The sequence below is a fragment of the Coccinella septempunctata genome, chromosome 2 (assembly GCF_907165205.1).
Source record: "Coccinella septempunctata chromosome 2, icCocSept1.1, whole genome shotgun sequence".
Taxonomy (NCBI): domain Eukaryota; kingdom Metazoa; phylum Arthropoda; class Insecta; order Coleoptera; family Coccinellidae; genus Coccinella; species Coccinella septempunctata.
This window is the reverse complement of record NC_058190.1, coordinates 36,801,022-36,828,701: the sequence shown is the minus strand read 5'-3', so window position 1 is coordinate 36,828,701 and position 27,680 is coordinate 36,801,022. Positions and strand designations below refer to the sequence as shown.

At 33.3% G+C, this 27,680-nt stretch overlaps 4 protein-coding genes across 4 annotated transcripts; 2 read left to right on the top strand and 2 right to left on the bottom strand.

Moving 5' to 3' along the window:
• Nucleotides 1-398: 398 nt before the first annotated feature.
• LOC123306646 (zinc finger FYVE domain-containing protein 26) lies at nucleotides 399-14,636 on the bottom strand. Its single transcript, XM_044888744.1, has 9 exons — nucleotides 13,312-14,636; nucleotides 7,167-8,807; nucleotides 6,270-6,368; nucleotides 4,130-6,196; nucleotides 2,096-2,330; nucleotides 1,832-2,035; nucleotides 1,650-1,776; nucleotides 1,317-1,569; nucleotides 399-878 (listed from the first exon to the last, which is right to left on the bottom strand). Exons 1-9 carry the CDS (start codon nucleotides 14,575-14,577, stop codon nucleotides 711-713), a joined length of 6,060 nt encoding a protein of 2,019 aa, XP_044744679.1. The 5' UTR covers nucleotides 14,578-14,636; the 3' UTR covers nucleotides 399-710.
• On the top strand, nucleotides 6,379-12,193 carry LOC123306647. Its single transcript, XM_044888745.1, has 5 exons — nucleotides 6,379-6,525; nucleotides 9,660-9,981; nucleotides 10,566-10,872; nucleotides 11,672-11,809; nucleotides 11,985-12,193. The coding sequence occupies exons 1-5, from the start codon at nucleotides 6,464-6,466 to the stop codon at nucleotides 12,182-12,184; spliced, it is 1,029 nt and encodes a 342-aa protein (XP_044744680.1). The 5' UTR covers nucleotides 6,379-6,463; the 3' UTR covers nucleotides 12,185-12,193.
• Nucleotides 14,637-15,173: 537 nt separating the features above from the next.
• LOC123307686 (zinc finger Y-chromosomal protein 1-like) lies at nucleotides 15,174-18,393 on the bottom strand. The gene is made up of 2 exons (XM_044890088.1): nucleotides 18,140-18,393; nucleotides 15,174-16,373 (listed from the first exon to the last, which is right to left on the bottom strand). The coding sequence occupies exons 1-2, from the start codon at nucleotides 18,193-18,195 to the stop codon at nucleotides 15,497-15,499; spliced, it is 933 nt and encodes a 310-aa protein (XP_044746023.1). The 5' UTR covers nucleotides 18,196-18,393; the 3' UTR covers nucleotides 15,174-15,496.
• A 415-nt stretch (nucleotides 18,394-18,808) lies between these two features.
• Nucleotides 18,809-25,790, top strand: LOC123307685 (FAS-associated factor 1). Its single transcript, XM_044890087.1, has 12 exons — nucleotides 18,809-18,977; nucleotides 19,064-19,132; nucleotides 19,738-20,041; nucleotides 21,716-21,896; nucleotides 22,092-22,304; nucleotides 22,376-22,557; nucleotides 22,834-22,979; nucleotides 24,065-24,291; nucleotides 24,722-24,977; nucleotides 25,085-25,297; nucleotides 25,384-25,461; nucleotides 25,522-25,790. The coding sequence occupies exons 1-12, from the start codon at nucleotides 18,942-18,944 to the stop codon at nucleotides 25,600-25,602; spliced, it is 1,986 nt and encodes a 661-aa protein (XP_044746022.1). The 5' UTR covers nucleotides 18,809-18,941; the 3' UTR covers nucleotides 25,603-25,790.
• The last annotated feature ends 1,890 nt before the right edge of the window (nucleotides 25,791-27,680 follow it).

Here is a 27,680-nt window from a genome sequence, read left to right as displayed (position 1 = left end):
CATAATTTCTTATAATTAATCAGTACAATTGTACAGGAGTGATTTTGGAAGGAACCATAATTCTATATTTTAAATTCTGTAAAGTGTTTATTGATATTAAATAGGTATATCATGGCCCCAGCTCTGGAACCGCCATTGGCTGATGAGGCTATGGGAACTCTTGATGTATGTTGAATTTTATCAATTAGATAACAATTGTTAATATCGACTTGATAGTCTTCAAAGACCATCTTGATAATATCAAGATTTGATCCACTTTTGGGGTGTCCCTCCGTCTCTTGAACTTATCAGAAATCTTTGAAGGCTAGGCTTCTGAAAGTTCCATTCTAGGTTCACAGACTTTACTTTTGCCCAAGGCTTGTCAGAGGTGTTTGAGTTGGAAAAATGGAAAAAAAAAATACAAAATATATCTTTTATTAATAAAAATTTTTTATAAATATATAGACTCACTTTCTAAAACAAGATATGCTACAAACTAAATGTGTACATATCAATCAATCACAGTTATAATAAAGGTCAGAAATTTAAAGTGGTTAGTTTAATCAATAATAATTTTAACCCCACAATTAACTCAATATACAAATCTTTGGCATTATTTCATATTACTTGTATTGCACTTGATAAAGTAAACAAGGATATTACAAAGATAGGGAAATTACCATAAACTTCATTCGAAGTTATCACAATATTGGAAAATATATTTAATTTAATCATCCACTATTGTTTTCTTGAAGTACTTTCAAACAAAGTGTTTTTATATTGGGTTGATTATTCAGTTCTGCTTCTCTTAAAATCCTCCTAATATCAGATATTCGTTTAGATCGCACAGCTAGGAAGTAAGCAGTCTTCAATTGTTTTGCTTCTATGAATGCAGATATCTAAAAACATTAATAAATTATCATTTTCATCACAAATCCATTGCTCAAACATAGGCGTTGTATACATCAATATCCCAACTAAAACATTCTAGCCTCCATCACTACCAACACATTTGATTTTTCCTTGAAAAAGGCCAATATCTGTTTGTAGAATAACTCAAGTTAAAACTTCACTTCCTCAAGTTCATGTAATGTCGACCACTTTACTTTTTAAGTAACCCCAGACAAAAAGTCTAAGGGAGTTGAATCGAGGAATTTAGGTTGTAATTCGCCTGATGTATGTTTTGAAAGGTTACAGTTGAATATGGTAGGTACTGGATAAGTTTGAAATATAATGATATAAAAAAAATAATTTTGACTAGTCAGAAATGTTAGTTTCCACAATGGTATTAGAGTGAGCATAAAATATATACTATATTAGATGAGAGAATGTTATACCTTGGAAGCTTTATCGCTGATCAACTTAATTAGATCCTCTATTTTTGCTATTGGTGATTTTTCTTTGCTTAAGGTGGCAACTGCAACGGTTAGCATTTCGTCACACATTTCACCAATCGACTTGTCACCAGTGAAATTCGTCTTTATACAAGCTACTAGTTCTTTAATTTCCTCGTATTTTTGCATTTTAGCCAAATGCTTCCCTGTTTGACTAAAAACAGTTCCTGGTCGAAGTTTGAATTCGGAGATCAACCTAGAACAAAATTCGAAAGATGGAAAGCGTAAAGGAAAAGTTATTGATCGCGTCTTAGCGCTCAACACTGAAATACTCACCTTGCAACAATTTTAAAACCAGATTTAATTTCATTTGAGGTCACGAGAATTAATATAGCTAGTCTTATTTTATCCATGTAACTACCAAAGAGTGTCGGTATACTTCTGTCGGAATCAGAGTCGTTATCTGAAAAAAGAAATTAAAATTAATATTGAGACTTGAGTTTTTGGGCTGTGTTTACCATCAGGAAGAATGGTCGATAATATATTAATAGGGTTTCGACCAGCAGCTTCGCAATCTGCTAGAAAGCTAGCCACTTCATTTTGGCTCCATATAATGTTCAAGTACGTCATACTATTTTTATAATTGGGTTTCATCACTATAGAGGGATTTGCTAATAGTTTTTCCTCATATACATCCAAAGAATTCGAATTGTATTTTCCAACTGAAATGATGCAAAATGTTAACAAAACATATGTAGCAGAGTTTAGTATTCAATACTTACCTGATGTGACTTCAACCCATTCGTCTTGCTCATGCATCTGTTTTATATGTTCTTCAGCCTTATGTAAGAATTTGTTTTTTCGAGCTAAATCACTGAAGGTTTTCGTATTCTCTTGATAAAATTTAATGCAAGTAATAGCGGCCCTCATGAAATCTCCCATAAAAAGTTGTAATTGATAAAGAGAGTGCAAAAAATTCTGTTGCTCCAAATGTCGACAAAGCTGATGAAGGTAATGCTAAAATATATAATTGATCAGTTGGGTATTTGTAGGGATAACGGCAAAACAGTTTTGTGTAATGCAGCTTTTTAAGGGGGTTGCGTGGCACTGTGACCTTACGATCTATTGTGCCCCTCTTAAGAGCTTTTTTCGCTTGTCGCCATTCAGTTTTCCTCCTCGACCTTTTTGACTTGTAGTCCGAAGCATTTTAGTATCAGTTAAAATGGAGTGTCTCTGTGTTTTGTGGTTTCTTTACCCTCCTTATTTCATTAACAAAGCAGATGTCAATGTTAGAAACAGTTTGTTTGAATTTTAATATGAGTTTAAGTTAAGCGTTTGGTGAAATTTGCCCTTAGTTTTGCGCCTGGGTGGGTATTATAACACTCAGCACAATGGCTTACTCTGTTTTATCATAATTAGAGGTTATCAAATGTTTGAAGATTTTTTTACAACAGGAATGATGAAAACAGAATGAGACTTTTCATATACAGGGTGCGACAGAGCGGATTGAGTTTCGAATGGTCATTGCTGGGGCTGTGGTGGTGGCAGATAGGTGCGGAAGGGCTCGTTGTGTTCCTTAGGGTCTGTAGTTTGTAGTCCGCACTATGATTCGGACCGGAATGCATAGAGGCTTTGCCGTCCGTACGTTTCAAGAAAATAATTAACACTAGAAAATGTGCAGTTACCGAAACGCTCTGCTCGGAGGCATGATATATTTCGAAATTTCAGACAGTGAGAATTATTGTCCATGATGATCCGTCATTCACCCGTATAAAAACATGCTTGTTCAAAAGTTGAGTGCTGCTGACTATGTGAACCGCAAAAATCTTTGTGAGGAATTTAGTGGGCGCATCTCCCCAAGAGCAACTTTTTTCAATAGTGATGAGACATCTTTTTGGAATAGCAAAATTTCCGGCACTGGACTGCACTTAATCCTCAATAAAGGACCACTCCAGTCACCCAAAGTCACAGTTTGGTGTGCTCTGTCTCAATTCCGAGTGATAGGCTCTTAGTTTTTCGAGAAGAAAAATGTCACCATATTCTTCTTCTTCTACGTGCGGTGCACCACCGGGCTGAAATAAGGCATAGTGACCCATTGTTCATCCGCTTGTAGTTGGAGAGACTCAAACCCTGAGACACGCTGACAAAAACGCCTCAAGTCGACAGAGAGGAGTCCCTCTCACATTGGAATCGTGGATGTTGTGTTTCCTAGGTGTGTCATCCTTAAATCTTCAAGGTTGCTGCAGAAGAACATAATTTGTTCAACCGTTTCATCCGTGCTCCTGCACCAGCGGCACAGGGAACAGCCAGTCAGTCCCATTCTATTTAAGTGTTTATTAAAGAAATGGCCAGTCATTGCTCCAGTCACTAGACTCAGCTGTTTCCTCTCAAGAGTGAGGAGTTTTTCGACCTCAGGTGAGCAGCCTCGACAGCATGAGACTACTTCTCATGCTCCATTCAGAGGAAAATTTCCTCCACCGTCACAGTAACTTCTCAGCGAAACGTTGGCGTTGGCCAGAGCGCTCACTTGATTTGAGTATCTGCGACTTCTTTCTTTGGGGCTAACTTGAATATAAGGTCTTGAAACATCTTTCACATACTCTGCCACAACTCAAGTACATCAGTTCATCTACTGATTCGAATAAATAACACCCTTTTTCTACAACTTTTACTTGCTCTGCCGCACCTGTATAAAATCAATAAATACAACCGATTATGATTTAAATAATTGAAAATGCACATATGATAGCGTTACTCAAAAGACTCTTCTTCGATTTCTGAAATGATTAATGCAAATTAAGAAAAAAATTACTCACCTTCCATACATCCAAAGTTGAGTCAATTTTGGCAATGTTCTCCTGTAACACGTTCACCAAACCATCCTTCAAGCAGTTCATATAAATTTCAATGAAGATATCACTACCCATATTATTTCCAAGAATGTACTGTAAAGCTTGATCCAGCTCACCATGTCTTATATAAAAGTCCAGAAGACTCTGATGACTGCCATAACGACTCAGATAAAAAATGCACTCGTTATAGAAGACTGTATCCACGATAGGTCTATTTGTGGCATAACTGATCTGAACCTTCCTATCAGTAGGAAAATAATATTTTCCGGAAGAAATACAATCCAAATTTCTCAATTTGTTCAGTATACTGACAGCGGGATCTTTTTGGATCAGATAACACTGGTTTAGTACTTTTGACGTTGATAAATTTGCCATACTCACTTCATCCACAATATTTTTATCAATAACGGCCGATTTACATTCCAAAATATTGATTATCTCGTTTAGAAGAGGGGAATTCGTCAGAGGCTTTTTTTCATTCAGATCACTGAAGGATTTATTCAAATAAAAATTCGACCCTTTGGCACTTACTTCATCGTCGTATTCTGAAAAACTGTCGCAACGAGAATCGTAACGTCTGTTGCTGTTGAAGCAACGGTTAATTTTCTCTCGAGCTTTCGTTAGGCAGCCTGCCTTCAGCAATTTCTTACCCCAGGCTGCAAAAACACTGGTTTGATCCAACCCAGCCTTTGTCGATATTTCGAGCGCCAAATTCCATTCTTCCATTTCTAACAAATTGTCTCTGAATCGTCTCAGGATGGACGCATCAATGCTTGGCGTGAATGTTTCTGTAGATACTGGTAAGAGGTTCAAACAACCTCTTTCTGAGAATAGTTCCAACAGATCTACTTGATTCAACAAACTATCGGCAAGAGACATATTGTGAATGAGGGAATATTCTTGAGAGAGCATTTTGGCAACTGTTATAAGAGACTTAAGCATTCTTATGATTAGTAAATAATCAATATCTGGCATGAATTTCTTGAAGGGTGGAAACATATTCAATAGGTTATTAGAATGATTCAATAAAAATTTCGGATATTCTTCGGTTTTAGAATGAAATTTCAGTATTGATAAACATAAAGAGACACTAGGAGTGTACTCGTAGGCAAATTCATCACGCACAATCTTATTACGTTCTTCATCATCCGTTAAAGTCCACATATAATTTAAATTCAGTTTACTAGAAGTGGATTCACTCCTCTCGGTTGATGTACTATCGAGATTAATCTGATTATAACAATCATCACATACTCTCACTAAAATATCACCACACGTCGAAATTTTCATTCTTTTTGTGGAACATTTGTAACACACTAAACGACCACATTGTCGGCAGTGATGTCTCCTATTTAGTATGGAAAAATTAACGTTTTTACAACACATGCATTCCATCACTTCATTGTTTTTGACCCATTGATCTTTGGTTACTTCCTGAGATATGCTTAAATTTATCTTCCTGGAATAAGAATCGTACGTTTCTGATTCAATCAGGTTCGAATCTACAGGATATATCGATTGTGGATTCGCTTGGGTGATGACATGAAAATCTAAACTTTTTTCTGCGTATATTCGCAAAATTTCATCTATCTTCGGCGAGAAAATTTCTTCTTCGCCATATTGTTTTATCACATCTAAAACAGTGGCCAATTCCTCGAATTTTGTGTTCATTATCAGCACTTCGATTATTTCCAAGGGATTATTGATTAAATACACGAATTGTTCACGTTGGCTGTCTGAAAATTTCGTGAATATTTTCAAACTCAGTTGTATCATTGTCAGATTGTTTTGTTGTGTATGTTGTTTCAGGAAATCAACTATAAAGTTGAGGAATTCCAGATTCGCCGTCATTTTCAAAAGTTTGTTACAAATAATGACGGAATGGTCGAGAGGCAGAGCCTCAAGTAATTTGCTAAGAACTGTTATTTGGTATCCATCTTCGAAAGCAGCCAAGAAAAATTCCTCGTTGATACTTCTTAGGATTTCTCCAGGTGGTTTGTGCATCTGGATCAACACCAAGATTTGACAGACCTGTAGATAGATTTTTTCATGAAAAATTAGCTTTTTTTCAATATATCCAGTATGGTACAGTTACAACACGTACCTTATGGCTTTCCACCAATATCTTGAAAATACCTTGAATATCATTCAAAATAATCGGACCACAATCACTCCAGCATGTCAGGTTCAGAATTTCTGATAGCTGAAAAAAAAATGGAAAACATTCAATTGCATCACATGGATTAATTCGACTGAATTATTATTGGATAATGGATATGAACCGGATGCTTTACCAAAATGATCCATTACAAAATTGTAACAGAAGGAACATTTTTAGGCCTGATGCTGACTTCATGGAGGTAGAATCTTTATTTTGTTCATTTCTCTATTATCTTGTTGTTCTAGAGCACTCTCGCTTTTTGGTGAACTGATATTTTTGTAAAATACGGAATAATTCCTACAGTTATTTAGTTTGGTTCACTTAATATATGAAAGAAAGTCGCTATTTTGTCAGTTTTTTAGGCTGGGCACTTCGTAATGAAATTTGATTTGTTGGATTAGTTATTATAAAATACAAACTTTGGAAAATCTGATAAAATAATTGGTGATGCAGGAAATTATTTCTTTCTTTCGACTAAGCAGGCCACTAGTGGCTTTGGTACGTTGGTACTGTATTTCTTGATATTATTTTTTTTACATCTGAGAACATGTATAATCTAAATCTTTCTTCAAGAACGGCAAATTTAATGAAAAATAGATTTGTAGTTTGTTTCATTCTGTCATTCATTTTGAATCCATTAGATGGCGCAGTTATAAGGTGAAATTTGTGAAGTAGATTTTCACTTCATGGATAAATTTCTTATGCTTATGAAAAAATTCTAAAAAGTGCAAGTTTAATAGATCGCATTTCTGTTTTAATGTGAAAAAAAAATGAGCAAGTAGCCTTTTCCAGTTATTAGCTAGCACAAACATTAAAGGCACAAATAAATTGCGAACTTACCACACCATACAATTCAATCGTCTGTTGCCATGTGTGCAATTGCTCCATCACAGTATCATTTGGTGGGGTAAAACAATTGAGTTCCGATTTTATCACATCTAGACAAAAATCGTAAGGCCAACTTTCAAGATTCCTCAGAATGGTTTCTAATCTCTTCGACTTGTTGTGGATTAAATATATTTTTTCGAAACTTTTCTCCTCAAAATGATCGTTGATATACTTGCAGACAACGCTGTCTTGAAAATCTCGAAATTCCTTGTTTTTTCTCATTTGGATTTCTGGAATGGACTGTAGAATTTCTAGAATTTTATTCCAGTCAGTTTTTCCAGACGACTCCTCCGTCAGTTCTTCTGCTGCTTCTAACATTTCTTCTGGGTCGGGAAATTGTGGCGTGCTGTCATACTTCTTGCATTGCAATTTCTGTTCAATGTATTCTTTCACTTTTCTGTAGGGAATTTCTCTCTGTAGAGATGTTGAAACCTCGTTATCATCGAATATACATTTTAAGTTTTGTATTGCATCCAAGTTTCTATAATTCAAAAATGCTTTTATTCTTGTGTCGTTAATATTCATTTTCACATTGGGCACTTCATACATGTCTTCCAGAATCAGAGCTAAAAGCCAATTTCTTCTCAAGATATAATGAATTATGTTCCTTGTAGGAAGGTACAAATTATTCTCTGGAAACAGCTCTTCCTCTTCGACAAATTCCTCACTGTGGAGGTTTATTGTTGGAAAACAATTTCCAATTAAATGATAAAGAAAATCCAGCTCCATTCTAGAGAAATATATTTCGAAGTCTGTTGGATCAAGATTCCTCTCGAATAATAATTGACCCATCAATTCAGATCTGTTATAGTCCAGCAATTCGAAAAATGAAGTATTTTTTCCTTGGGAAATTATGTCAGAAGTATTTTCTTCTATGTACAACACTCTGGAGAATGCTTTCAAGTAATTGAATAACCTTTTCAAGTAATTAATTTCGTTCGGGTTAACATCAGTGAAATTTTTACACAAAGAATCGATTTTATTATACGTTTTATGTGCTGAATGATTACTATTGAAGATTCCATCTTCATTTCTTACTAGTTGACCTCTGATTTCATCGTACAATATGATGAGATCTTCGATGAATTTCTGTCCCTTCAAGTATTCCGATATATCGAAGGGGATATTTGACGATAAAATTATATCGCGGATTGTCAAGTTTTTACTTGGAATGAGTGTTTCAGCAGCTGTTATCAACCTCTCACAGAAATTCGAATAAGGAGAAGTGATCTGGTTGCATAAAGTATTGTTCTCACATACCATTCTCGATAAAATATAACTCATGTTCAAATCCGATGATTCTGTGCACATGAAATCCACGAGATTCATGAACATCTCGTTCTTCAGTTTGTAATGACACAAATCACTTGGACATGTCCTACTTTCCGGTATTTGTTGAAATTTTTTACCGATACTCGTATTCAAATCCTTCAAGATCTTACCCTTGAAATTTTCCATAGATTCAGTTGTAATCTTGCTAGAATCCTGTATCTTCTGCATTCTACATAATTTTCTTGATTCTGTTCGAAGTTCTCTGAGATTTTCAGTGAATACCAATTCCTTTGCAGCATCAACCTCTCTCATATCGAATATCTGAAAAATGACAAAATTCTTCATCATAGATTTCTGAAATTGGAATTATGTAATTCTAGTTAGGTAGAGTGAGGTAGATTGAAATTTTATAAATGCTCAATAAGTCCTGCGCATAAAACATGAGTAATTTGATATGACAAATAGTACTAATGAGCCTGTGCAGAGCCTTTTATTAGGTGGTGCCAAAAAAATGAAGACTGGGGCACAGTGAATTCGATAAAAAATTATTGATTTCATTGGGGTAGGGCAAGAAGCCCAAATTCGCAAGATACATTGAACTAAATATTCTACATAGTGGGACATGCCGAATAATAATAAAATCTACAGGGTGATATTTTTTCAGCGGTCTTTCCTCTTCTATTTCTCCCGGATATTTTTTCGTGAGTTACTGGTTACTCCGAAACTCAAAATGAATTCCTTGTCTCGTTTGAAAACTCTTTGAACCCCTAACATTTTTTCGTACCTCTAACCAATTTCGAGAAAATAGATGCTTAACGAAAAGCTCCTATTATCAAAATAATGAACGGAACTACTTTACTAATTAAATAATTTTCATTTATAATTTAAGGAACGTATTATAACTTTGATTTTTGCACCTCCTTCTTTCAGCAATGCAACCCCCCATCCTAAAAAAAATTAAACTTTTACACCCTGTAGCTCCGAAATTCCTGTAATTATATGTAAAAACTTTTTGCTCTGAAATTACTCTGGTCACATACCACTATTGTATTGAGTTTTGAAACTCCCCGTATATACTACTTTTTGTGAGCATACTTTAGTTTATTCTGTGCACTTAATTAGAATGTCACTAATTATGCTTAAGTTTATAATTCTTTTCCTCCTGTACTACAGGGTGAAATGTTTTTGGCCACCTCCATATACCATTGACCTCCACGACGAAGGTACTTTCGAAATATCCGAAGATCTGGATACGAAAATGGATAAAATTGTGGAAGATGAGGACGAAATGATTGCAGATAAGGAACTGAGTCGACTCCAGTTCAACAAAAATCCCCATAAGTTCGTTAGGCTCCATCAAGCTGTGGATGGAATCGAAAAAAACGCTGAGAGAGAAGATGATTTATTGAATAATAGTTTCAATATTTCTGAGGAGAATTTCTATAAGGAATACACCGATGAAAGAATTACAACGAATTTAAGTTATAGTTTGAAGGTAATTTAATTAATTAAACCAATGAATAAATTAATATCAAGATAGTAATGGTATTAAAGATTATCGCATATTGGCATATCAGTATTATCGGATAATAACAAAATTTTCTGAATGATTTGAATCGCACATCGAATTTTCTGAATATCTCTGATTTTTATACTCTGATTTTTATATGCTTATTTTTTTCAGAATTCAATTAAAAATGATTTAAAAAATATTCTTCTGGGAAAAAATCATTATAATAATTTATCGAGCAAATATTCTCCACTTCCTATGTGATACACACTATATAAATATTTTCTAGATAGAGTTAAAATCTGACGTCAAGAAAAAATTATAACTCATGTTTGCAGCTTGATGAACTAAATTTGAACAATATTTATACAAGAAAGCATTCAGAAAATGTTACCATTTTTTATCGCAAATCTTGATGGAAATAACTAAAATGACTATAAGCTAATTGAACAGTCAAAATTCAATAATCTTTTTTTAATCTTGTATTGTGAGATTTTCTGAGATTGAAAATATTTTTTGGTATATACATATCCTTTTGTACCAAGAAAACATTTTTTTTTCAATTTTAGGCGAATCCAAATGTTGATTACCACAATAATATGACGAAAAATTTCGCGATATCGAATATAGAGGAAAAACGTCAAGTGAATGAAAGTTATACAAAATACAGGAGATCAGAAGAAAACACCTCTGATAACGCTGATTACAATTACGAAGATATGAAGAGAAAATTTGAAGAAAAAATCGAAGAGGAAAGGAGGACGGAAGTGAAATATACAGAATTGAAAGAATACGAAGACATGGAAGATTCTTTGAAAACTATATGGAGGAAAAAAGAAGAGATTAATTGCACCATTGCAGAAATGAAGAATATAAGTATGCTTCTTTACTAAGAATCTATTCAACTCGAGATGTATATATTAGAATATGTAATCAACTGAATACCGTTAAAATGATAATGACGAATTTATGAAACTTTATATTCGAATGTAATAATGCATAAATGAACTGCAGCACACGGTATTCCGCCGACAAGTGCGACGGGCACCATGGTAATATCAAAAATGGAGACGACAATTTAAAGAATTGTCGTTCCATTAATACGAGCTAGTCATGAATCAGCGCAGGAATTATCAGAGGGGCTGAAACATCTGATCACAAACTGTAGACCGGTTTCGAGATTATTGTCCCTCATCAGTAGAGTGCAGTGATAAACATTCTCTTGCAATGGCAGCGAACCTTTAAACTCTCCTGCCAGTCTATTGGCGAATAGTTGTACTTTCGTTGACCTCAGGAAGTAGTTACGTCTGGGAGTCATGGATGGGTGTAGGATTCTACAAAGTGAGGCTTAGTTCAGTCTTGGTGGAACAGGCGGCGTATCGTGATGATAATTGAAAATATTGCCCTGCTTTCGCCACATCCTTTGTTGAAATGTTTATCAATTATCACAGAGCACTGTACTGATGAGTGACAACTATCCCGAAACCGGTCTACTTTAGATATGTTTCAACCTCTCTGGGAATTCCTGCGCTGATTCATGACTGATAAACTATAATTTGCTTTGTAGTCTTCAAAGGCCCATTGACGGTTGGTTCAAACAGCCTTTCCGACACCTCGAGAATGAATCTAATTGAATGAATACCCTGCTAGTACTTAACTTGAACATTTTTTACAGATGGTAAAGCGCTACTGTGTCTACTGAAAGAGCCAAGTAAAAATAAAGCTTCCAAATTTTTCACTAGATTAGGAAAAATACTCGTCATTTGGTTTATTGTTTATGTAATTATTGCAGTGCCTATGTGGTGTACGCGAGGTAACCTATACCTATACTATTTAGAGATAGTGAAAGTTCATTGAAAAATGACTAATGGCCAGTTTCATAATCAAATTTAAGTACCTACTCTCTTTCTGAGGAATTACATCAGAGTTGATGATTCTACTCGGAATCATATAACTTCCTGAGCGCATAAAAAAACAATATGTTCTAGGATGGTGCTGTTGCTGCTGCCGTTGTAAGTTCTGTAGACCAAGAAATAGGATAGAATGGATCAAAGAATATTTTATGCAGAATCCGGTTGGAGTTGTGCATGACGATTATGGAAATAGAATTGAATATCACCCAACAAAATATGAAAAATATTATTACAGCAATCTCGAAAAAGAATTGAAGAAACTAATAATACATTGAAATAATCGTAGAAAATTTGTAATTCGTTACCTCCAATTTACTCTCGCTTTTACTTCATAACTGCTAGTCACAGGATTTAAATATTTTTTCAGTGTTGGTTTCAACCCTATTCTTGAAAAACTGAAAGGGCATTAAAAAAATTGAGGTACTAAATTATTGTACACGCATCACGCACCGGCAAAAGAAACACCCACATAGTTAATTTTTATGTTTTTTTAATATGGTAGATTGATTTTTCAGTAACAATACTTCTTCATAAATTTTTATTTGAACATATACCTCGACATATACAGAGTGCAACAGTAAGACGAAGTTTATTTTCCTAAATTTGTAACATGATGTGGAGTGCAACATTTATAAAAGCTGTTGTCAACTGAATATTGAATTTAGATATTTCCTTAACATTTTTTTTTAGTCCCGCCGTCGGCTATATTTTTTATGGAGAGACAATATTTCAAACCGCACTTCTCAGAGAAAGCAGGGTCCTGGAGAATATTTTTGAAATATCGATGCACATTTAAGGCGACTATTTCTACAAAGAATGAATCTTTCTCTGAAGTTTTTGCTTCAAAAAGGTGTATCTCAAAAAACACAGATAATGTGATTAAAAAATCAAAATGGTATGAAAGTTAAGGGTTTAATGTGATATCTGTTGATGACAGATACTGCTAAAATACTTGTTGCACTCCATAGGGTGTTACAAATTTCTGAAAATAAACTGCTTCCTGTGTTGCACAAATTCAAATCTGAATAAAAATCTGAGGACATAGAATTGTTATTGAGAAATCAATGTACAATTTTAAAAAAAAGGCAATCAAATGAGCAGTGCATGGGAAAGCTAACTTTGATTTGGTTTTGTTTCCTCTTGGTAAGTTATGTATGCTATTTAGATGCATCATTCAAATTTTAATTACACTGCCTTATTGGTTCATAAAGCTGAAAATAAATAAATCATGCGAAAGGCAATGAATCCTACAATCCAAAAATCTGCAGCTTACATATCAGGAATAACAGATTGTTATAAAATACTTCTTAGAACTTATTGAGATTTAAAAGCTTTCATTCAACCTCTTTCTGCCATATTATTATGAATTGAGGTGAATTATATTTAACCCGATCCAACTTACCTTGACAACTTGATGTGCTTCATCAAAACTTCCTTGTCGTAAACACATACACAATAAAGACATTGGTGATGCCAACATATAACACAATATCTTTTCTGAATCTCTGACAGGTTTTGATTTAACAGTTGTTACAATTTGTAGTCTCCACAATGTATCATGCACATATCTGCATAAACTTGTGAACCTTTCATAGTTTTCAGAATTTCTATAAATACCTTTCAATTGTAACTCTTCAATTGCACCTTTGACTACATATAATATAGATCGTATCACAGCTTCATTGTTCTTGAAAATGTCAGGTTTACTTTCATCCATATGTTTTTCAGTTAGGAACAATATGGCAAAAATATCTTCTAGTAATTCCAGAACTAGAGTAGAATTATCTATACTTAGTAATTTTTTCTTCAGTTCTTCCAAAACATCATTCATAGAATGAGGTTCTGTTGTGTAAATATATTGAATATTGAAGACAGTAGCTAATATTGTGAATACTTTGAACACTTCAGATTTTTTCAATAAATCAGAACAAGTACTGTAATAGCTTTCATCATATTTCTTAAGTTTTTGAGTAATAGATGGCCAGTTTTCAGTCTTTTCCAGAGGAATAAAAATGGAGAGGGTATCCAAAATATTCTTTGCACACATAACATTGTACACTTCTTTTTCATCTACATCATTTCCAATACCTCTGCAGAACATAATTATATCAAGAAATTTCTTCAGCTCAAAGACAAGATGGTCTAATGTATCATCATTGCCATGAAATTCTTCATAATCTTTCAAAGCAGACACTATCTTATTCAGATTGAATTTGTTGATTGTTGAATCCAAACATTTTAATACAATCAATTTTTTAGAAATGTCATCACTAAAGACCCTTCTCTCGAATGAAGAGGGGCGAAAGTTTTTTTCCACTGCTGCAATCCAATGTTCCTTTTTGAATATGCAAAATTTATAGAGAGATGAATACTGATCGAGATTCAGGTAGAAGTACTCTTTTTCATATTTCAAAAGTTTTTCCAAAAGATTAAAATTTTGTGTTGCCAAGATGGATAATGATATGAGATCTTTTCTAAGGGTACCTTTATCAATTAATAATTGTATCTTTGGCATTACAATTTTGAGCAATCCTATAGCTGCTTCATGCTCTTGAGGAATTCTCCAGCACGCTATGGTTCTGTAAATATTGAGTCTTCCAAACTTTTCTTCATTCTCCTCCGAAATTAAACCATCCAGCTCCTGAATTAATGAAATAGATTCTTCCATAGTTAAACTGTGCACTTTACAACAAACTGAAAGTTCTACAAAGGGAAGTACAAAACATTGATCACTAGCAAAATGAAAAACAATATTGTTGTTGTTTTTGTAGAACGACCTTCATCAGCTGATTTTGTTTGTTTTTAATATTGACCATAGATAAATTACCCAAGTCAGTTTATTGACACTGAGTCATAATTGTTCTTCTTAAATAATTGAACTAAATTTAATTCCGGTTATCTAGGAAATGAATTTGAATATGATAAATCCACCAAAACATCCGTATATTATTTGTTCACTACCCACATCTACATATCTTCGATTAATAATCGCATGTTGATTTTCCCCCCAATTTCACTTGATTGGTGTTTATTTTATTTCCACTTTTTTCGGCTCCGATGCAATCTCTGCCTTGCTAACCAACTGAAAACTGGGGAGCAAGCTGGAAGTTCCTTCGGAACATGTTGCTTTGGAGCGAGTTTTTTTCAATAATCGTTGTGATTAACATTTTTGCGTTGTTTAAATATTATTCTCCGAAAATATTTACCTGCCGACATTCATCTTCTGGTTACAGTTTGAAGTATTAAATATATTTGGGGTACTTATATAGTAAAAAGGAGTTATATATTTTTAAACATCATACAAAGACATATTGCACAGTTGGTTGAATAAATCATGATAAAATTGTCAGAAATTGAGTGTTTTCATTACGCTTGATCGACTTAAACAAATAATGGACACTAACCAGTTGTAATGAATTTTATTAAAATTATGTATTAACTACTTGCAGTATCTTCTATACTATATATTTTATTTGGCTTGCAGTATATTTGGATATATAGTGATTGACTTAGGTCATGTAGTCATAGATCGTCCACTGGAGATTTCGCTCGATCACTCACTCATACAAGTGACTTTCATGCTACTGCTACTTCAAATTCAAATGTGCAGAATCCATATGAACTTTCAATTTAAATTTTCTAGTTGAAGCATAATCACACATGTGACATTTATGCGGCTTCAACTTCAAATGTACAGAATTTATATGAAACTTCAAAGTAGATGTTTTATTTGCAGCATAATCGCATAGATGACATTTATGCGGCTTCAAACCCAAATGAACAGAATCTATATGCATTTTGAGATCAAAATTTCGATATGCAGTGAAATCACATATGTGACACTTACGCACCCTCAAATTCAAATGAACAGAATCTATGTGAAATTTCAAAGAAGATTTTATATCTGCAGCATAGTCACACAGGTGACATTTATGTTGCTTCAATTTCAAATGTACACAATCTATATGATTTTTGAGATCAAATTTTCGATTTACAGCATAATCACACAAGTGACACTGATGCACCTTCAAATTCAAATGAACAGATTCGATATGAAGCTTCAAAGTAGATTTCTTATCTGCTACATAGTCGCACCAGTGACATGTTTGCTGCTTCGAGATCAAATGAATTGAACGTTTACGTTTTTCGGTTTCACATTTTTTAGGGGAAGCATAATCACAAAATTGACTATTTTTATGATTTTGAAAATCGGATTTCGGAGTTACAAGGTATTCAGAATCTAAGCGGAGTTGTTCTTCATCCTTATCAATAGTTTTTTCAGAACTATCCAAACAGATATTTGTCTTTTCAACTTCAGAATTTTTGGAGGAAAGTTCTTCTTTAACTTCAAATGTTTCTTCATCAAGTATTCCACAGTCATCGATGATTTCTTCTAAAATTTTCACATCTTCAGTCTTGATATGTGAGATTTCACACCTTTTGTGGCATTTCTGGTTTGGAGCACTGAAACAAATAGAATGTTCGAAATAACAACAAAAACTGAGTTTATCTGTAGGTGGGAGGAAATACGGCAAAAGCAGGAACTGATTACGTGATAAGAACCTGCTTGATCGTGCCTAACTTCAGCATTAACATTATAGTTATAAAACTTAATTCATCCTACGCTATGTCATTACTCAATGTGTCTTTATAAATGAATGCAGTAACATGGTAACATCACAGTTGCACAGTTCAAAATTAATATTTGATTTAATTCGAAAAGTCTACTTATATAAAGCCAACTGCGATGTTACAATGATAAATAAAAAATTAAGAGTAAAATTGATGGGATGAGGCCAGAAGAAAGGACAATCAATTCGATACCATGCCGACGTTTCGGTTTATTTAAAACCTTCCTCAGGGCTCTGGAAGATCTTGAAACAAGGCTATCTGAACATCGAAGAGATAGTATCAATATCCACAACCCGGTAAAAAAGAAAGATAACAATACTGCCTTAGCAGAACACTCCCTTAAAGAGTTACATACCTTTGACTTTGATAATGTGACGGTTCTTGGACAGCAGAGTATTTTAAAAAAGATATTAATTCACGAAATGATCTCTATTGTCCAGGAACCCAACGCCATAAATAAGAGGACTGATATAGAGCAACTAAACACCGCATATTATAGTTTAATAAAGAAAATGAAGAGAATAAAAAGGTAAATCATTTCTATTTCGATGACCATTTTTGTCCTTGTTCATTGTTTCATATCATGTTAAGTATCTGTGTTTTCGGTTGACACCTGGACGGATGGTTCATATTACGCTTGACATGTTAATTCTTTTTGTTTATATACGAAGAAATAAATGTATCGCTCAGTTTCTGAATTGCTTGATTTATTAGAATTCTTATTTAAAGTTGACAAAGGACCGAGTTGATATTGTAAGTGATTTCATGTTCAAAGGTGTTTTTTTTTTTATGTGTTTATTTAATGGTTATTTCTTTTTTTTTTGTCAATTGTACTCTCACACCCTCAGACATCGCACAAATCTGCCTTCTATTTTCATAGTTGTTGTTATTAACTGAAATGTTGTGACTCTTGTTAGTTTGTATCATATTATGTTGTCATTGTTCAACTCAAGACAAAACAATAATAGCTCCTCAATTGATGTGAATTTTGTATCGCTCTTCCAGAGCCCTGAGGAAGGTTTTAAATAAACCGAAACGTCGGCATGGTATCGAATTGATTGTCCTTTCTTCTGGCCTCATCCCATCAATTTTACTCTTAATTTCAAATATAAACAGAAGGTCGTGAATATATCCTTCATAAATAAAAAAAATAATATTTCTACAGGTATTTCAATCATACAAATGAACGAACGAATTCAGTTGCTCTTCTTCACTTCAGATTTCGATAGCAAGTGGATACAGATACATTACGAGCGTAGTGCTCAAAACATTGAACTCTAAAAGAACTCTTTTAGAGTTCAATGGCTCAAAATAGAATCTCGCAGTTGCGCAATCGTTCAGTTTGTGTCAAGGCACAACCTCATGATCGCCCAACTTTCAAGTTGCACGTCTGCGCTAAGTAATAATAATAATTAATGGTAATTACAAAGATTAACTACAAAGATGGTAATTATCACTTCATATGAGGGTAGGGGAGTTAAGTTAACCTCTGAAATTTCAACTAACATTTTAATGCATAGACAAAATGCAATGTTAAGAAGGGATCTGTATACATCAGGGCAAACATTTTGATAATATTCTAGTTAATACGTACTCACCTGTCCCTCAAAGAGATTTGTGTTTTCTCATCAATATCCATATCATAGCATAGCATAGCAGAGTCTACTCCACCCTTGGCTGTTAAGAGTACAATTAACGACTGAAAGTCTGGGTAATGAATTGCAATTGGCACTTATTATTATTATTTGGAAATTGTTTAAAACCTCAATCTCAACAATTTAAATTTAAAATCAGAAGCAAAAATCAATCACTTTTTGACAGAAGTAGATAAAAGTTAAAACCACAGAACACAAAACAAATGCCAAGATCATAGATATACTAACCTAAAGTTATACTTTCTATGGTACATAAAATCACAGAATCACGTAATCAGGGATGCGTACGTTACGAGGGATGACCAATGAATTCGATATGTTACGATACTCTGTAATCTGTGGTTACGTACCCACGTCGTTGATTGAGATTGAAGTAACTGGTTGTATACTCTTTGATTCAATGAACTGAATCAACGAATTTATTTCGTTTCCAATTTGGACATCATAACGAATGACAATATTTTTCACCATATCATGATCACCCGAAGATCGTCAAAGATCTGGTTTAAAAAAGTTGCGTTAGTGTTGAACTCAAGGGGCCATTTGGAAAAAAAAACCTTAAGAAGAACTATAAGAAGAAGAAATATCTGAATCACAACAGAAATGTCGGGTTAGACATTTCAGAGAAATTCACTTTATGAAAACTAAACATGTCATGTACGGATAGTTTATAATTGTTAGGAAGAAGTGTGTTCTGTTTTTGTGAATTAAATATATCAATCTGAATTAAGAGCAAGTTTTTAAAATGTCGAATAGAGAAGAAATACTCGCAAATTTCCAGGTTTGAATTCATTACATTTGAAGTTAGAAAACATTTATATAAAAACACACAGTGTAAGTTTTGCTAATTTTTTTATTTTTCCTTAGGCTTGTACTGGAGTCGAAGATCTTGCTTTAGCAATTTGTCATCTGGATGAATGCAATTGGGATTTGATGGTGAGTCGTGTTTGTGTGGTCAAAATGTTAATATCAAGATGACGTTTTCATTAATCAATATAGTATCAATAACAGTAATAACATTTATTGTTTCGACTTTTCAGATGTAGAACTCGCTATTCCTTAATTTTTTTAACACGATTTGCTGTGCTTTTTCTATCATTTTCTTGCACAGACATGTGTTTCTTTGTCTGCCATGAAATTTTCACTTCTTGAGTTAGTTGGTACAACATTTTTTGGACTTTAAAGTTCATCACTGAACTTTCAACATTGCATGTAAGGTATTAAGCAGTATACCATCAATATGATCCACAATTCTTCTCTCCTTTGTTGTGTTCATTATTGTATTTAAATTTACAATTGATCTTTGTGAATTCCAAAGATATATTTAGTACTATGTACTATATTGACTACTTCAATATCACAATGAAGATATTTTTATTGCACCTTTGTGGTAGAGAGAAGGGGATCCTTCAACTTCTGTTGCCAAGGTTCAGAGGATATAGTATTCAAATGTTCATGAAGCAATAAATATTATTGACATTGCAAGTGTGGATTGAAGAATTATTGAATAAATCTGAAACAATATTTCTCGATTTTCACAGAGTGCTGTAAGCAGGGTTATATCACCTGAAAGCCAAACATTCCAAACAAATAATAGGAATGATTCTGATGTGATGATAGTCGATGATGATGTACCAGCAGCTGTACCAAATGAAACAGCTTCAAGCTCATCTAGAATGGAGAATAATTTCGAACGTCCAGCTGTAAGAATACCAGGATACAGCAGGAATCATCTCAGTCAACCATCCACATCAAGAGGAGTTTCAAGTAGAAGAATGATATCTTTCAAGGTGTCATTCGCCGGTAAATTTGCTTCAATTGAGCTGCCAGATAACTCCACAATCAGTAAGTTACTATAATATTATTATTTCCATTCCTGTCATCATAATCGATATTATTGCCTGTATATCTAGATTCAAATCGAAGGATTGGAGTACTGCAATATTATTTTTGAGTTACCAAATCTCTTTTTTCCACTTGTAAGCATATTAAGTAGGATATTCTCATCATTTATCAATTGATATAGGGGTGGTTCTGATATTCCCATACAGTACTGCCAGTGTTCCTGGAGACAATAGAGTTTATTGTTTTAGTCATTCATTCTTATTTGAATATGGCCAGTAGAAACAGCCATATGGGAACTCGCTTATAGGTAGTGAATAATAGGTGTAGGACAGCCTTGAGAATTACAACTTTTTAATTACAAGATGTTTCCTCTACAACTTCAGACCCTGCAATTATTAATTGTTGTAGGTTAATGATCAAAAAAAAAATTATCAAACACACAGTGTAAAGATGAAATTCGATCAAATATTTATAATTGAAACAAGAAATAACAAAGTATTATAATATTAAAATTATTATAAAATAACAAAATTAAAATCAAAAAATACAAAACGAACATATTAAAAGTTGGACCAGGAGACATTAAAATTTCACCATTCATCCACTAAATCTTAAGTATCAAAAAATACATAGTTCCTTATTGAACTTTTTTAATCTCACTTTTCTTTATGTAAGTGATAATTGCGGATAATTGTTGGGTAGCTGTCTTAAATTTTGAAAAAAAATCATGAAATCCGTTTTAGAATCTTAGAAAACTTTTGAAGCTATTCAGCTCAATTTCAGCCTTATTATGCGTATCAATGATGCTATGAAGCCTATTGATTTTGGTGGGAATAGGAAAAATAGTTTTTGAGTTATTCGAATTACTGAGGGCATGCTTCAGTTCGCAGTTTTAAATCTACAAATGTGAAATTTTGCAAGTTGGTGTTTATCTAAAGCCAGACAATGCCTATTGATTTTGGAATTTTCGTTGAAAACTTCTGGGTTGAAACCAGTATATTAAAGCTGCCTATCTTGTGATCTACTTCCAATCTTCTTTTTATTATCTCTTATTCCTTCTTAAATTTATTATTTCATAAAGGATATACAGTTTGTTTTTCATGTTTCTTTGAATCTGCTGTAACTCTTACTTTATAATGATAGAACTCTTTCAGATTCTACATGGTGTCTTTTTCTAGCATATTAATATTCTCTTATTTCACATGTATTAATTATATTTTCTATAACTGGTTATATACATGTAGAAAGTGAGCACCCTATTACTATATAAATAATTCCACAATATATATATATTGTTTTCAAATTGTCATATCCTCAACTTAGGGTGGAATCATGCTGCATTACTAAGAACTAAGACTTAAAAACAATTCAATTGACAGATAGCGTTCAGGTTATCGCTATTTGCCCATTAGATTGGTTGCTTTCTTAGGTATAAGTTCTGTTATTGACGTTGCATGAACCCACCCTTAAATCAAATTGCAAATGTCTTTTGTCACAGTTATGAAGAGATTTGAGTGACACAGATCGTTTTGTATAATATTTTCTCATTTCATCTGCAGAAAGAAAAATGAGCGAAATTTTCTAAGCAAGCAATTCTATATGGTTATATACATCATCATAAAGATGTTAGTGGTGAAATGCTATGAAATTATGTTAAATTTTTTTTTCTTACAGAGGATTTGAAGAAAGCTTTACAGAAGGAATTCAAGGTACCAGTCTGTCGTCAGATATTACTTGGATGGGTCAAGAAGAATCAAGATGAAAACACTCCTTTCTATAAGCTTATGATAAATAGAGAGAACGCACTTGATTTGGTTGTCATGGGAGGAGACCAAGAGAATAATTCAGAGAGGGAGTAAGAAAATATAATTTTATGTTTTATGGATGGGTTATACATACATGATTGTATAAGCCAGCATTTAATGAAGAAATTCAAAGAGATTTGTATTTATACAAATTTCATAATTTCATTTTAATGAATACTATGAAATTTCATATCCATGAAAATGATAATGTTGCTGTCTCGTTTTTATCATGAATAAAATTTTAGGAATGAATTGGCGGAAAAACTGACTGGTATGTTCACCTTGAATGTTAAATATGAAGATCAAATATTTAACTTGAACTTTGGAGGATCCTCAACAGTTTTAGAAGTAAAAAATGGCTTATATGCATTAACTAATATTGAAGTTAGGAACCAAAGATGGATTGGTTGGCCCAACTCAGTAAAAGATGAAATGCCTTTAGCATTGTCTGGAATAAAGTACGTATAAAACGAAATCAAATTGTACATTAACTTCTATATTAGGTAATACTGATTGATTTTTTTACCAGTTATCCAGAGCATGATCTCATCCTAAGTAGAAACAATCAGAGGGATAATGAAACAAATCACAATAACGCAGTTATAAGAATAGACAGTGATGATGAGGAATATGTGGATGCGGCAGAATCTATAAATGGTGATGACGATTATTTTGTTGAAGATTTATCTTCTAGAAGGCACGAACCACTGAGTAAGTAATGGAAAGTAGTTTTATTTCTCTCCCTTCGAATTTGTATTCAGAGAAACTAACAAGTTGAGCATGATGTAATTCATAAAGTCTTTTAATTCATAAAATCTTTCATGATTTAAACAATGTCCTTGCATGTAGTTGTTTAAAGATTTATCTTAAAACGGTTCTGTAATTTTAACCTGAATTAGGAAAATGTCGAATAAAAAATTGCCTTCTTTGATGAGGTGCATCTGCAATTTGATTGATATGTGTACAAATAATAACTTGTTTTTTCAGTTCCTGAAAATGTGGGCGATGAGCTAACTGGTTGTACAACATTCATTGAGCGATTTTCCGCTCGTTATGGACCAGTTCATCCAACGTTTTTCCCAGGCCCTCTCAGTGCTGCTCTTCAGGAAGCTTGCAATAAACCTGCTAAGGATGTAAGTGAATTGAATTTTTTAAGTTTTCAAAACTGCTTCCGTACAACATTCATAACCTTATATCGTTCATTGTTCTATTTTTTTCATAAAAATCTCAATATTATTTTTTTCAAAATTTATGCAAGAGTCATAAAATTTTGTTCCTATGATAAATTATTCTTTTTCATCTTGGGGATATTTTTGAAATTATAAATTTTTCAATGATTGTTCAATATTTGTCTGTTTAGTAAAATATCCTGACTATTTGATCAGGGATGTTTAGTGAGCAGTAAATCTTACAAGGAAACATTTTATTGTTTGTTACACAGGGTGATCTATCATAATGGCCTATTAGACATTTATGGACAACTCATAATTATGTTCTGAAAATTTGCACTTTTGGGTTTTTGACGATGGATTTTCTCCCTAGAATATTTTCACCCTTCTGCAACTTCCGGTTTTATCGGAAACCAGCCTAGAATTTTCTGATTTCAAATGTCACACCCAGTATATATTTGCATGGTTAGATAGCCCATTTGATGACAATTTCAATAGTATGCCCTACTTTGGGTAAAAATTCAATGGTTTATGAGTTATTGGGATCTACCTTTTGTGGTAGATTCATTTGAAGTTGGGCGAAATTTGGTTTGGCAAAAAGTGACATTATTTTCCAAGCTGGAGGAATTAGCTTGGAATTGATGTTTACAGTGTACAAAAGAACTATTCAGGATAATATAGGAATACAATTTGAAAAAAGTTAAAAATTTTAGCAACAGGAGTTCAAAAATCATCACAGGATGTGCATTTCCTTGAATAAAAGAAAGTGCAATATAATTTGAAAAATACATGACTTAGATATTTTTCTACATTTTTGTGTATTTTTCTGATGACTATTATGACTGTGACCTGCTACCTGATTCCGGATTGACTACGACTTCTAGGACACGCTATATATCATTGATTATCACACAAATTGTAACTTCAAAATTACAATTATGTAGTTTTCCTTAAACGTTTCACAGGCCTTATTGTGGTTGATCACCCAGTATACTCATTAATTCCAAGAAGTGCTTCGGAATGTATCAAAAACTTTTTCACTTTTTCAGAGAAAAATCCTTGCTATTTATCTACATCATGATAAGAGTGTGCTGACAAATGTTTTCTGCAGTCAACTCTTAGGGTTTGAGAGTGTTATGGAAATGCTGGACCATTATTTCGTTCTATGGGGTTGGGACATAACCTTCCCAAGTAATGCCAGGAAACTAGATTCAATAGTTGGTTCTAACTTAGGTTCTCTCGCATCCACTAATTTGAAAGATATGGACATTGAAAGGTGAGTACCAATATGTGATAGATGCATGAAGTTCCAGCAAATAAAATTCATCTAAATTCTTCTCCAAGTTTTGTTCAACTTTTCACTACAGGCTTCTTCCTGTTCAGCCAAAAAAATCGCAAGCACTCAATGTAATTGATTGAACTTGAGTTTGGTGAAATTATTTATTTTGATGAGCTCTACCTTCTTCTTCATCCTTAGAAACACCCTCTATAGAATAAATTTTGAGTTTTTGATAAGAATCATCAATAATCCAGGAATAATATACTATTATAATGAAAACTTGTTGAGATGAGAAAAATCTTGTTGTCTTCCAAAATGGAAAATTTTTAAGAAAAATTAATGGCATACACCAACTTAAAAATCAAATCTATATTTTAATACACTCCCAAGGTGAATTTCAGTACCCTACAAATATTTTGTATTTCAGGTTACCTGCATTAGTCTTAATTATGAGAATTAGAGGATCCACTGATATTTTCAATGTGATCGAAGGTAATCTTGGGGTAAATGAATTCTTATCTCGTTTATTAGAAGCTATTGAATTGTTTACCACTCAGCAAAAAGTGGAAGTTAAAGAAGAAGAAGAAAGATCCGAACGGGAAAGAGTGAAAATGGAACAAGATATCGCTTTCCATGAAAGTCTTGCAGCTGACAAGGCTAAAGATGAAGCCAAAAGACTAAAGGTAATTTTCATAAGATAATGTACAATAAATTTCCAAAGGGAGGATGAAAAGTTATTAGAGATGATACTAGGGAATATATTTCAATATTATCTTTTTCATTTTAATAGGAAGAAGCAGAAGAGGCTGCAAGATTACAAAGAGAGAACGAAATTGCTACAGAAATGCGAAGGAAAGAGGGACAACGACTAGAGGCAGAAAGCAGGTTACATCCAGAACCTCCACTTGAACAAGGAGATCGAGATGCTATTACAAAAATTAGGTTTAGGTTGCCAAAGGGAGGTCATTTGGAAAGGAGATTTCTTGTGTCTGCTTCTTTACAAGTGAGTGCATTCATTTCACTCCCAACTTTTTTTATTATCGCAAGTTTTTTTAATACATTGAATCTTAATATATATTTTCTTTGTAGGTGTTACAAGATTATCTAACCGTGGAGGGTTACCCTAGTGAAGATTACAAAATAATATCCAGCTGGCCGAGAAGAGATGTGAGTTTTAAACGTGTTTTCTGATTCTACAATTTTGCTAATATTTATGTTTTATTTCAGTTAACTGCAATAGATCAAACCAAAACACTCGAAGAACTGAAACTATATCCTCAAGAAACTGTGATATTAGAGGAACGATGATTTATATTAAAAGGGTTAAGCATTTTGAAGATACCATTCAATTGACCAGATGTTAATGTACATTAACATGTTTTTTAATGGTGTATAAAATGCTCGATTTTGAACTTTTAATTTATTTTATTATATTAATGTTTAAGGGAAAATGAATTTTTATTACAATTCCTTACAATAAATAACTTTTGATGGAACATTTTTTGACTTTTCTCAATGCAAATAATTCTGACAAAATTCTGTTCTTTCAATTTTGGGATATAGATCGAGAAATAATGTGCTCAGTAAAGAATATAGGAAAGATAATGAGCAGAAAATCAACAAACTTGACTATGAAAAATGAAATAAAAAAGTAATGATGATTAATAATCAACAACTATAATCATCATAAAAAATTATTAAGCACGGAACATAAAACCTTCACGATGAAGAAAACAAACCCCAAATATAGAAAGAATCGCGCAAACTTCTTGAGAAAAAAATTGACAATTACCTCTTACTATCCTGGACCAAATCGAAACAATCATAATTTGATCATTTCGATGGTGCCCCTTCTATAAACTCGTCTTCAAAGATTATAGAGCTCTCTATAATCTTTGCTCGTCTTGAAGTAGCCGTCACTCGACACTGCGATCCCAGGTAGATTTTATTTCTTGCCTAAATTCTTATTTTTTCAACCTCTAATATCTGGCGAAATATCCGTAAGAATCAGATAGAAATGCCATAGAGACCGGCCACATTCATTTTTATATTAATTCCTTCCATGCCAGTGAAAATTCCTCTTTAAATGGAAGATTATATTGTATTGAATTGAAAATGTTAAAATTGGGTTATCCTCGAAAGTATGCCACTGTGGACTCAAGAACTTTTTGAGCTCTATTATACCTGCTTATTTTTCTTATAGTTTACCGTTTAGCCAGCGTCGGCCATGAAAGCCTGAAATGAACGGCTTCATTCACGACTTGTTTATGAAAAATCGAAATCCTGAAAACTTCGACATTTATTTTAGTAACACCCTGGCAGAATGAGATCCCAATTCAATTTTTGATAAACACCCTCAAACCCTTGATGAGGCGAAAATCACATAAAAGTGGCATTCATGTTTTTGTAAAGTCTAAATCAAGATGTATTCTCTGGATCATAATCACAGAAGTGACACTTATGTTGCTTCAGATTTTCAGATACAACAAAAAAATCTTTATCGAGTTCACTGTTCAGATATGAATCAACGAATTCTGTTCATCTAAACTATAAATATTCAAGTGACAAGATATGGTCTATCCGAGCTCACCTGAATAACGCAAATCTGAAGCAACGCAAGTGTCATTTTCGTGATTATGCTGCAGATCATGGTTCAATTTATATATTTAAACTTTAAACTCATGGGCGTCGCCGCAGGGCAATCACTGGTTTGATGTGAAATGTTTTGTCAAGAAATTTGGTATAGGGGTCTATCAACTCAGAAAATTTATCTCACCCTCATGGGTGTTACTGAATACATAGAGGATATAGCAGGTATCGAAGTTTTCACTTTTCAGGAGGTGATTTACTGTCGAGAATTGAATGGGCGGGTACATATATTTCTTACACCTATAAGCGAAAGCTTTTAGGCGTTTAATTTTCCTTGAAAAGATAGAAGCTTTTTCATGGAATTGCCAAAAATTAATTGACGACATTTTTATTGCTAGTCTTTTGTACCACCAAATATAAAAGTGTTAACTGTGAAAGTTTTTTAAATTGTTGTATAATGAATACCGTGAAGTGGTTAAAATAAATAACTTGTGAAAAATCATTTAATTCAGGGTCTATGTAGTTTAGACAACTGAAAATTCACGGTGAGCATAGCATCTACTATGAAGAGTTTCTTGAACATGAGTCAACAAAATATCTTGATGCTTGGATTATTCATTGTATTTATCACTTATGATTTCGAAAGGGGCCTAGCTTGAAGCCGATACAATAAAGAATGAATACCATTGAATTGAGTATTAAACCTCCAGGGTTAACATCCACAAAATTTACTAAGCGTACTGCAATTCTGGTTTACTGATACTAAGGTAAGTGCGGGTAATAAAGCCTGTCGGATA